Source organism: Eublepharis macularius, chromosome 11 (assembly GCF_028583425.1).
Source record: "Eublepharis macularius isolate TG4126 chromosome 11, MPM_Emac_v1.0, whole genome shotgun sequence".
NCBI lineage: Eukaryota > Metazoa > Chordata > Lepidosauria > Squamata > Eublepharidae > Eublepharis > Eublepharis macularius.
In genome coordinates, this window is record NC_072800.1 from 38,140,141 (window position 1) to 38,152,787 (window position 12,647).

Genomic DNA, 12,647 nt, shown 5'->3' on the forward strand with positions numbered 1-12,647 from the left:
GACTTGCCATATATTTCCTTAAACGGTCTTCAGGAATTGAACAACCCTACCTGCCCTCTAAAATGTGGAAAATCTTTAAGGTTCCTGGCACAAGAGGCTCATGTACTTGGCAGTAATGATGCCAGAATTGGTCTGTGTGTCTCTCTATCCCAAGGTTCCAAAGAAATACCGGCATTGGGTCGGGATTTGCCCCAGTGCCAGTTTCCCTGAACAGTCCTCCTGGAAATGAGATAGAGCATCTGCAACACTGTTATCCACACAAGATACATGCTGCACAACAAACAAGACATTAAATTTCAATCAGTGCAGAACAAACTTATGAACCAGTCTCATAAGCAGGGGAGATTTGGAAGATTGGGCATTAATAACCTGGACAACTGCCATGTTGTCACACCAACATTTAACTGTAGCATTCCTAAACAGATCAGCCCACTGCAACCACTACAGGGGAAAAAAATCTTAAAATGTAAGATCCCTTCCCAAACCTGGTTCAAGCCAATCCTGAGACCAATGCTGGGTACATCTCCTACTCTGGCAGAAAACTCCAAATCCCTAGGTGCTTGCTGCATCAGACTGGACTTGGAATTCATCTTCCAGTAACTTATCCTGCCTCCACAAGGAAATCCCATTATAACTTTCTAAGAATTCTTGGCAAATGAATAAATCAGCATTCATGGAGCATGAGGCTTGTATATGATGATGGGGACAGGATTCGCCTTTTAGTGCATTGCAAAACTCCCTCACAAAAGCCCTACCTGAGACAACTGCTTTAGGCAAAGTTCAGTATCCTATTAGACTTTGAAGGTCAAGCAGTGTCATCTTATGACTCTTTCCCACCATTTCTTCTGACTTTAGTAATGATCTTACTTTCTCAGCTGGTAACCTACAAAGCTCCTGCTCAGTATCAATTTCAATACTGAGAAAAGACGGTGAAGGCGAAGGGTCTTCCATCTTTTCTTTGGCTAAAGGTACCCCAACTCTTTGGTTATGTCCTGAAAATACTTCATCAGCTGTACACATTTGCATGAATGTGCTCTTCTAGCAAACAGAAAATCATCAAGGTAGTGCTTGACCTCTCTTTATGCACTTGCGGAATATACTAAATCGCTCAAAGGCAGCACATGATGTTGAGCACCCCATTGGTAAGGCTTTGTCTACATAAAAGTACTGTTCAGAAACAAAAGCAAGAAATGTCCTCAGGGCAATAGGACAATAAATGGAAAGCGTACTTAATGTTGCACTTGCCCAATCTCCCTTTGCCATAGCACTGCAGCATCCAAACTGCAGTTAAAGGTCTGCAGAACTGCTATTAGGCTTTCTCTCACATGCCACCTTGTAGAATATTGCATTATTGTAACTGCTTTAGCAAGATCTGGGATTTTGTGGAAAAGAAGAGAGGTAAAAAATAGAAAAGCAGAAGTAAACCATTTGGGTGGTTTACTTCTGGGCAAGATATGATAACTAATTGCAGAAAGAAATAAGAAGAAATAGATGGATAGGAAGAATGCTGTGATATCTGCCAGGGAAAAGAAGGGGATATTTCAGCATGTTCAATAAACCATGAACAAAGGAGAACTCAATAAGGAAAAGAAAAGCTGAAAAATTATGTGCACATCTGAGAACTGATAGAATCCTAATCAATACAAAAACAAAGAACCCCTCCCAAAATCCCATTGAATGATGATGTTCCAATAGGACAAGTTTCCACATTATGAAGTACTTTGGTTGGGTCTGAAGCTGCCATCCTCTATTCTGTGTAATCATCGCAGACGCAGTCCTCAGTTCCTATATACATAGTGACCAATTCAGATTGCAACGTTGGCCCATTGGGAAACCCACATCACTACTGGGGGAGAAACTCATGAGTTTCCGTGTGGGTTTTCCCAGTGGGCAAAATAGCACCCCCTGAACCATTTGAGGTCAGGAAAATGGCACTGGGAGGAGGTTGAACCCCCTTCATCTGTGCCACAGTTGCAATCTGAAATCAGACACCCTGGACATAGGAATTAAGGAACTTGTGTGTGTGACTGTTACAAAAGACTCTAGGTGTGGATCTTGGCTGCAACCCATGTAGTCTGGAAATCAGTTATCAATTCAGAGCTAAACCACATGAGATTAATTACATGAGGAAGCTCAAGTGAACAGAGATGCAGTGTTAGCCAGGTAGCATAGTTTGAATTTCATCTCTCTCTCTCTACCGAGCTGGCTAGATCACTTCTCAGAGGGTTTGTTAATTTCACCTCTCTACAGAGCTGGCAAAGATTTCTCTTCAGCAGTTTGTTAATAATTGACAGAGCCTTTGGGGTGGCAAAGAGGAAATTAACAAACCCTCTGAAGAGAGGTCTTTGCTGGCTCAGTAGAGAGGTGAAATTAACAAACCCTCTGAGAAGCTATTTTTGCCATCTCTGTAGAGAGGTGAAATTAACAAACCCTATGAGGAGTGATCTAGCTGGCTCTTAGGAGAGAGGTGAAATTCAGTCTATGCTTCCCAGCTAACATTGCATCTCCCTTCACTTGAGCATCCTCATGTAATTCGTCTTGTGTGATTTGGCTCTCACATTTAGAAATCTGCCTTCTTCAGGGATCTTCAGATCCCATACAATTTTGTGGAATATAAAAATCCAGACTACTAGTTGTACATGGACTTGCATAAACCTCATGACAGAACATCCAACTGAAGAGGCATGTGAAAGCTGGAATTTAAACAGTTATAAGAAAGAGATCAGCATAGTTTTTAGAAATACATTCCTTCCCCATGTATTAATTAGTTTAAATGGACAGTCAGTATTTTGCTGGTTCTTCAATTCGACTTAGTGTATCCTGTGATTTATAGGAAGGTCGCTGCAGTCATTTCATGCTAAACTTTATACATTGCTGTTAAGGCTTGCTTAGACATTATTGTTTTCCTTTATCTCTACCTAAAACAGAAGAACGAAAGCATCATTATGATTCCTTAATCCCCACAGTAATAAAAATTTGAAGGATGCTACACATGTATTCTATGCCAGATGCTGGCTCAGGCAATGCTAATAATCTTTGTTAATAGTAAGGAAACGTCCCAAACGTCTCAAGGGACATTTATTTTTCTACAGTAGAACTGTGTCAGTTTTTAAAATCGCGAGTCATCAAGTAATATATAATTTCCCACTGAATGTACATTTCTACGTTGTACTGTGATTTTTGTACCCCTAGAGGAAAATAACAAAAGCTTGTCCTGATGCATATAAACTATAAAAGGATTTTTAAACAGAAACTTTTCAGATGACACGCTGCTGTTTCATTCCTCTCTGGAGGAAAAATTCACACTGCAGGGGGAAAATGCCTTTCACTAAATGATACTTTAACATTGCACTCTCAAGTGAATTACTTGGTCCTGTTTAAAAAAATAGACATTGAAGTTGTAGAACTTTTAGGATTTCACTTGGAATTTATGCTGCGTTTTTTTCTTTGACTACATTGGCAATGACAATTACTGATTTGTATAACAGCTTTGATTGCTGTGCAGTTGAATGGGGTGAAGCACTGTGTACACCCCCCATTCCATGGACGAAGGGTAGGATAAAAATCAAATAAATTATAAAAATAAATATGCTATTTTAGAAAAGCTACTGTTTATTTATTCAGTCAATTTGCAAGATATAATAAAAAAATAACAAAATCATGAAAGCAATGCATTAATGCACATGCGTGGCTATTCAAATCATAAAACAATACAATTTCACTCCACCACCACCCTAGTCCATGCAAGCAACTCAGCAAAAAGCCTATCGAAACAATAGCGTCTTACAAGCCCTCATAAAATTGTGTTGTTTTTTTAAAACTGCTGTTACCCGTTCCAAGCCTTATGGATAGGATAGAATGGAAATTGACATCAAATAAATGCAGGAGATATTCCATGGCATATTTTATGCATTGTGAAAACTACACATTCCTGTGCACATTATGATTAATGTGCACTGTCGGTCCTTAATAGACAAATTCAGATTTGAACTGTAGCATTCCAGTGTTTCTTTTTAGAGGTAATGTTTGTTTATGCTTATTAAAACAACCAACTCAGATACATGCATGCCAAATATACACTGGGATGACTGCATAAGTAGGCAGCAAGTTAAGGATGGCATACATTTTAGGGCCCCAGAGCCCCAGATTATGGTCTTAAAAGAAGAGTTACACTGATTGGTCATCAAGTTATTAGCTGAGTAACCAGTGGGGTGAAACTACAATCTATAAAATTAGGACTGGATACTCCTAAACTAGAAGTCCCTCATCCCACAACTGATGGTGAGCAAATATAGGTGGCATCTTTTTCTTCCTGTTAATAATATACAGTAGCTGTGAGGAATGAGGAGGTGGTTGTAATTATTTTGACAAATGCATTTATCTCTCCTTTTGGTTGTATGATACAGCACAAGGGAAACTCTGGTGCAGTCATGCATAGCAATAATTTATTTGTGGTTTAGGGATGTAGGCCCAGAACAAATTCTAGACAAAAGCAAAACATGTTTGGGTTTTAACAGACTGCCTTGGCAAAAGGACAAAAGCTGCAATTGGGAGTGCCAACATTTTCAGCAACTGCTGAGAATTTACCTGGTTTTGCTTTTAATTACCACTAAAGAAGAAAAGTCCTTTGCATTCATCTGCAACAAATTTCACAACACAAGCAAGATAGTTGTGATGATTTAACTAGCTTGCATGAGTTTTCTTTTAAAAAGTAAACAGGTCTGTAATTATGACATGTCTGCTTTGGCACTGGAAGTAAGTTTTAGAACTAAGGCCAGAGATAAAACTGCATTAAAAGGAACAGTAAACTTGTGGGGGAACTTCACATATATATGAGACCCCTGCCCAGAATAAATTGCAGGTTTAAGATGAAAAACTGGGGAGAATTAAGAGCATAAAAGGGCAGGGGAAGCTATAAAAGATCCAGTTAAGGAGACATATTGAGTGGTTAGATGAGGAGGAAAAGGCCCGTGCGTCAGTGGTGGAGTACCTGTTTTGCATGCAGACAGTCCCAGGTTAAATCTCCAACATGTCCAGTTTAAAAAGGATCAGGTAGGAGGTATGTGAGACCTTGAAGAGCCACTGCAAGCTAGAGTAGGCAGTGGTAGATCAATGGTTTGGCTCAGTATAAGGCAACTTCATATGTTTCTGTAACAACCCTTAGCCAAGCTTAAAGAGGGCAGGAAGTGTGGCTTGCCCTATGTCCCTATCCCCTTCCAATTCCCTCCCATATATTGCACCTGACAGCAGCAATGACCAATGAGGCTTTGTCAACAGCCTGGAAATGAAAGGGATCTCAGGCCAGCATCTGTGGATTTGGCTTGGAGGCAGAAAATAAAGGCAGCAGACAACCCAACTGGGATTTATGGATCCACTGGCCTGTTTGGCAAGTCTGGTTGACTATCCATGGTTTGTACAAATCACACTTTGCTAATGCAGACTCCTAGTAACTCATACAGATTTGCATGTGAATGGTTTTGGGGTTTTTTTGGAAGGCTGATACATTTTACATGTCTCTGCCTGTAAAGTTAAGAATATACCAACCTAAACCTGAAAGTTTTCAAACAGGTATTGTGGAACATTCTAATTACTATCCTTCATTAACAAGTGTTCCCAATCTTTCCCTAAGATCCTTAAGTTTTATAACCAGTCACATTTTTTCCTCCTGTTCTCACCCCTTCACCACACGCGTGCACGCACACACATTAGAATTCAAGAGAAAATTCTGGCGGTTCATTACATTCCGGATTGGCATCCATTCATGCTTGTGTCACGTTGTGATCTTCAATTAATATTTGGAGTATGTCAGCTTGTAGTAAAATGCTAAATAAAAAGTTAAATATTTATTGCAAAGAGAAGCAGGAATGAGCAGAGGCTGATGAAAGTGAAAATATGCCAACTTTTTGAATCCCAAATTGATTTTAAGCCAATGAATTTCTTTACATCACATGCTAAAATAGTGAAGAGGGGTGGGAGAGAACCACAGTGTGCTAGATTAGACCATATATTGAGTAATTTTATGACATTTATATTGAAATTAATTGCCAAGGCTTTATCAAGTGAAATGTATCTTGTAAATGTTGCCAGAGAGAAATAATGCTATTAAGTAAAAGTAGACAGCATCGTATTTCTTGAGTAGCTCGAGCAGCAGCGTTTGCCACTGGCTTTTAAAGACCTGGTGCAGAATCAAAGTCAGTGTTACATTTGCTCCTTTCAAAGAAACACCCCAGAGCAGGTCCAGGGAAAGCTGTGATTCTGGAGTTTATATTGCAAGTATTTATTTTCTCAGTAAGTACTAAGGTTCCTGGCACAGTCTAAAGACTTTGAATCTGCTACCCAAGGATGAATTTTTCAGCACTGTGATTCCAAGAGGAATCCTAAATGTGTTTATTTAAATGGAAAACCATGGTCAGTGAAGGGTGCTTGGATCACAGACTGTCATTCAGGGCTGGGTTTTTAAGGGCTGATGCTCGCCTCTTAGTTATGCCGTGGGCCTTGCTAAAGCCCTTTCCCGCATCCAGCATCTAGCTACTTTTTCAACAGTTTTAGTTATTCATGGCAGAATGTTTCTTATGGGCAGTTTTGCAGCACTGCACCTCTTGTGGCAAAAGTCTGGATATAATTATGCCATGGTGAAGGAAATGTATAATACACATGTATAGAATGTATAATGCACATGTATAGAATGTATAAAACACTCCGATACTTAGGTTATTCTGGGTTTAATTCTAGTGCTGATAGTAGTGTGAAATAGAGCCTGGATGAAACTTGGAGATATTGTGGAAAAAATAAATGAACAATGTAGCCCTTTTCTGTGTGACAGTTGGTGGGCTTAGATGGGTGTTATTTTGCTTAGGATGGCTCGATAAAGGTCAAAACAGATGGATCTTGCCAGCAATTTTTGAAGTTGACAAGGTGAAATCACCTTGAATTTGAATTGAGACTATTATCAATATTGGACATTGGACTGATTTATTTATTGGCTGGGAACTTACCTATTGGATCCCTTCTGTATTTTGTTGCACTGTGACTATTGTATGATTTGTTTTTGTGTATATATTGGATGATTCTTTATGAATGATTATTAATTTATTTAATCCTCTGGGATTTTTTGATTAAGTGGAGAGCTTTGTCCTCTAATATATTGGCTTGACTTTATTGTTCTTTATTTGTGATTGTATCCTACTTGTGTGATTTCACCTTGTTGGCTATATTTTGAGTGGGATCCTCTTTGGTATGTTTAGCAATTTTTGAAGAGCAATTTCAGGTGTATGTGGCCCCAGCTCAAATAAGGGCCACACATAGAAGAAGGAGGTGGAGAGTATTTAACTCTTCTAGCCCCTGTGTGTCTGTTAACTTAAACTGGTGTTTCCACATTATTAGCTCATTCAAGACAAAGGCACGTGTCCCTCTCTTTTCCTTTAAATGGCTAACAATGGCATAGGAGAGTCTGATTTTGTTTTGTAGAGTGTAATCTGTCCTGAGTCTGCCACTTTGGGGAGGGCGGAATAGAAATAGAAAGTAAAATAAATAAATAAATAAAAACCTTGTGGAATGGATCGGTTAAATCACCTCTCCTTTTCCTTGGCCATTTCCCCATGGTCTAAAAATAGTGCAATACTTGCGGAAGGCTGCCGGCTTCCTCACGCGATTTTTGATGCCTTCCGTTTACAAAACAGAGGCAGGCAGCCATGAAAGCGCCATCATTACTGCCTGCCTCCATGTGTTGTAAACAGATGGTGTCAAACATCGCACGAGGAAGCCAGCAGCCTTCTGTGAGTATCCCATTGTTTTTAGACCATGGAGAAATGGCCCTTGTATGGCCCCTGTCTGAATCAGGGCCACACAGCTAAAATTTGCATTAAAAATGAATATAGTTCTGTGCTTTTTGTCTTACCTCATATGTCCCTAAGAGCTGACTTGAATTGAAATAATATTTCAAACTAAGGGAATATAAGAAACAGCTGGGAAATTGAGTGTGGGGCAACTTCTGGGGGAAACATCCTGAAAAGCCCAAGTACAGTAGGGTCTGAGTAAGTTGTAGCACACAGTTTTTGCAAAAATCTGTTTTGCTGGACCTAAAGACATAAGTATTTGCCAACAAGAAAAATTAGTTGCATATTGTAACCAACATGACTAGTGATAAAATTGCTGTTTTTATAACGTAAAGGGGGTTTAGGAAGAGAGTTAGATATTGGGCTTTTATTGTCACACACCTAAATCTAAAGTAGCACTACTGGCTTTGAAGACTGATGATACCAGAGATATCATCTTGTAGTTTTTACTTTTCAAAGGGATTCTTTTCAAACAATATTCATGGGATACTTCTCTGCTCAGTACATTAGCTAATAAAAACACACAAATCCAATTACAAAATAAGCAGCGTACCAGAAAAATATAGATCCCCATCTTGATGTTGATGTATTGCTCATTGCAATGTTTCATTGTTACCAAATGACAATAAAACCACAAAGTAAAAAGAATTGGACCTCATAAGAATCCAGCTGTTTTCCCAGCTCAGTAAAGATGTACACGTTGTATACATCACCAGTTGTGTATGCAGCAGAATTTTAGAATACACTGAAGTAATCCATTACATTTCAGTTGGCTTTAATGATTCTTAGTAAGTTAAGGCAAGATCTAGTCTATGCCCTACTTGGCAAATGAAGCCCTCTGGTGCGTGTAGTTGTCCATTTGTGAGAAGGGGTCTGTGAGAGATAATTAAGCATATAAGAACAGTAGAATGGGAATCCATTGTGTGCTGGATTGGAGCTAAAAATAATTTGTATCACAGTCCTCCAAATTGGATCCTGTGGCTCTCTTCTACTAAATTTGCCTTCAAGAAAGATTTCCTCCAATAGGGAATGGTTTGGGGTTCTTCTTCCTGGTGGAGAAAGGCTTCCTCTGTTAAAGGAAGTCTTTCTCCATTGGAGGAAGGCTTGATGAAAAGGACTTCTAGGATCCAATGCCAAGAAATCTAATAAACCAGTTTTTCCACCGGTAAGAAGAGAAGGAAGGGGTTTCCCCTTTGACCTTTAAAAAGACTATGCTGTGGACCATGAGACTTACAAGGATAAATCCTAGTGGGATGAAGGCTATAATAAGGAAGGGAAATTGAGTGGTAAAGCTGCCTGGATCCAAATCAGTATTTACAAATTCTCAGTGATGTTTCTATTAAATAAACATATAGTACTTGTTATGTTGTATCTTCCCCTCTTCTCTTTGGGAAAGAAATTTTCATCATGACTCTTGGTCTTACAAACTCATCTGTCTATTCAGCATGCTATTGTTCTAAATGTATGTCCCCCTCCCCCATTTCAGGTTGCACCCACCATTAAAGAGAGAATGATGAAAAAAGGCAGCATGATGCTGGGGTACCAACCTCATTGCGGTAAAGCGAACTTCTTTCGCCAGGTCATCATCAGCCCCCAAGTGAGCCGTGAGGACATGGACTTCCTGCTTGATGAGATAGACTCACTTGGCCGAGACTTGTAGCTGGTATTCCACAACACAAGTGACTCCTTGTGTGTGTAGAGTTTACACATGAAGAATGCATGCAGGATAATGGTACTAGGCCATGGAACCCGTAGATCAGTGCTTAAATAACTAAAAAGCAGTTATGGGACAGCAGGGAAGTGTTGCTTTTGAAATAAATATTCTGTGTTCAATGTTAGCAGGTATTAAATTGATAATTAATGTCAAGGTAGGCCAAATTTTAACCACTGACAAATTGTTACGAGTGAATTGAAGTCCATAGGGTTTCCATGCTACAAAAGGACTTAGCTTATAATGAGTATTATAAAATGTTAGTGTGTTGCAGGCTAAAGGGTAGAGACTAAAGGTCAGTGGGAATCTATCAGTGCAACAGTTTGCAGACAGTAGAATTCCCTCATCTACCAACTTTTCTCCATAAATATCCATAATTTCTTTGAAAAGCAAAATGTTGCAGTTAATTCATAAGCCTTTTTTTTCAAAAATTGTAATTTATGATCTACTGTTCTGATTAAATCTTTAATGTGAAAGCATAAGCAAGGTATTTCTTAAGCATTTTAGAATTATTCAAACTAAAGAAATTTGATAAACATGTTTGTGTGCGTGTGTGTGTATATATATATAAATATATATTTCTCATAGAGTTGTATTTTTTTAATGCTGTGTGGCTATTTAAAGATTATTGTGATGATTCAACCATTGGTGTGTTTCCGAAGATGTAAAAATTATCAAATTTCATAGGAGCAGAATGTATCTGGGGGGAGACGGTATGGAAACAGTAATGTGTGCAATAAATTGAAATTTGTTCTTAATCAAAGAGGCATAGTTTATAAGGCAATTCAATATTTTTGTGAAGCTAAAAGGCCCATAATGGGTTTAACCCATTTTATTTTATTGATGTTACAGTTTGTTTTAGCAAATAAATTTCTTGTTCATGATCTTGCATTACTGTATATGAGACTTTGGTTCTATCTGCTCACTGAATTTGGAAGTTAAATTTGTGACATGGTGTAATATTAGAGCGTCTACCTTCAGATTATTTAATAGCCATTACTGAATAGCATCAGAGCTGTAATGGCATATTTAAGCCTAAACACTATTGTTTTTTTAGTTGAATATTAGAATAAAAAGTGAGCAAGAATTAATAGACTTTTATTTTTAAAATATACAACTCCTCCTCTTACAAATTTTCCAGTGATTGCAAAATATCCCAGTCACAAATATATACATATATATTTTTAACTACTGTTAAGTACACTTTAACGCTCAGCAAGCTATTTCGCTGTTTTAAGAGAAATGAAAAGCTAGAATGTTATTGCATTGCCAGCTTTAGGGGAGAGGGCTAGAGCGAAGGAATGAGACACAGATACTGTGATTGATACATTTTTTTAAAAAAACTCCTGTGCATGAAGATGCTGGGTTGGATTCGGCCATCTTTTCTGCTCAGTTATACAGAATTTTCCTCTTGATTGCAAACTCCATTCCACTTGATTTTTGAACATGCAGATCCTGTGATGCTCCATATAGGCTTTTTGAGCAAAGGGGCCCCTTCCTTTCTTTTCACCCGCTGAAAAGCTGATTGGATTCAACCCCTTCACTTCCCAAAGGAATTATAGGAGGCTCATTTGTTCCTATCATTGGAAGCTGTTTGGGAGTCTGTTGAAGGAATTCCACAGTTTTGTCTCAGGTCAGAAGACACGAGTTTGTGTGCTTCTTAAAAAATCCTGATTAAACGTGTCTCTCTCTCTCTTAGCAGAATCGCAGTTTATTTTCATTTCTGTCCATAAGTGGAACACCAAGAAGCTCTCTAAATAACCTATAATCTTTACAGAGCAAACCTATAGAGGTTCAGTTGATCCTTCGCCTGCCAAGGCTTGTGCAAAAAACTTCTGTGATCAGAACATCAGATAGTCCGCTAAGAGGAGAAAAAAAAGCAGATATCTTGCTTGCACACCTGTATGCTATAGCCAAGGGCTCTCACAGTACAAACACTTCTTAAAGTAAATATGCCTTTTCTTTCCTTGAGAGCTGCTATTGCAGAACATCCATGAGACTGAACAATGCAACAGTCTGAATATCACTTCTGCCATGAATTCACTGAGTGGCTTAAGCAAGCCAGGTTTGCAGCATTACACTGTACCTACTATTCATGTTCTGTCAAGTTCCAGCTAAGTTCACCTAGTGACAGAAAGGATATGAATGCATGAATGGAAAATAAAATTAAAGCAGAGTACTTTTTTAAGAAAAAAATCCTTAACAGTTTTGGGGTTGTGACCTGTTCGAACCGAGGACAGAGGGTTCATTTGAAATGCTACCCCTTGGGTGAAAAGGCTAGGACTTGTGTGCACGAAATAGTAACTTTAGGGTTTCTCCAAGAAAAATGCCTGGCTTTTCCACCCTAGGTATGTGCGATAAATGCAGCACTTCTAAATTTAGTCCCCATGTGATCTTTAAAGCAATAGCACATTTTGTGCCTGGGGATTATAGTGTTAATATTTGTCACAATAATAGTATTAAGGCAGAATTATTGAAAAAGAATCATGTTTGTTTAAGAATTATTTGCAGTTATTTGGTTTCTGAGGTTGATGAAGAGCAAACAAACCGATAGAAGGGGAAACACTTGTTTCCCTGCCTCACCTTGGCATCCGTCCTGCGTGCATCTAAATGGAAATGGAACAATCTGTTTTTGAAAATGCAATTTCTTTTCTTAAAAGGGAAACTATAAAGCTGATACTGGGTTGGGCCCATGTCCACCATCATGTCTAATTAGGCCCACAGTTTGCCCAGCTTTGCAGGAATTCAGATGTTCTTTGTGAACTGACTTTCCCATTAGAAGGCATTCTTCCTCCCTTAGCTATTCTCTCCCCTGAACTGAATGGGGAAGTAATTGTGAGAAGAGGAGAGAAGACATCCTGTGTGATCTTGTAACTCTCCTGTATCTCTTAACAAATTGCCCAAACAAGGTGACTTTCTCTGCTCGGGATAAGGGACTGAAGAGTGGATGATCCCGCCATAAACTAAGAGGTAGACTAAATAATTAGGAGAATGGATAAACTGAGTAGTTTTCAGCCTCATTGGCTGTTTGCCTAATAGTTTACAGTATGTACAATTTTGATTCTTGAAACACTGTAACACACTAATGTGTCCGTCCAGCA

General features: G+C 38.7%; 1 protein-coding gene across 1 annotated transcript in view; it reads left to right on the forward strand.

The window, feature by feature from the left end:
* Positions 1 to 10,505, forward strand: part of GADL1 (glutamate decarboxylase like 1) — a 116,010-nt gene extending 105,505 nt beyond the window's left edge. The window contains exon 15 of the mRNA XM_054991687.1: positions 9,322 to 10,505. Coding sequence (XP_054847662.1) covers positions 9,322 to 9,495 — 174 coding nt within the window. The 3' untranslated portion in view covers positions 9,496 to 10,505. The remainder of the gene's footprint in view (positions 1 to 9,321) is intronic.
* Positions 10,506 to 12,647: the final 2,142 nt, after the last annotated feature.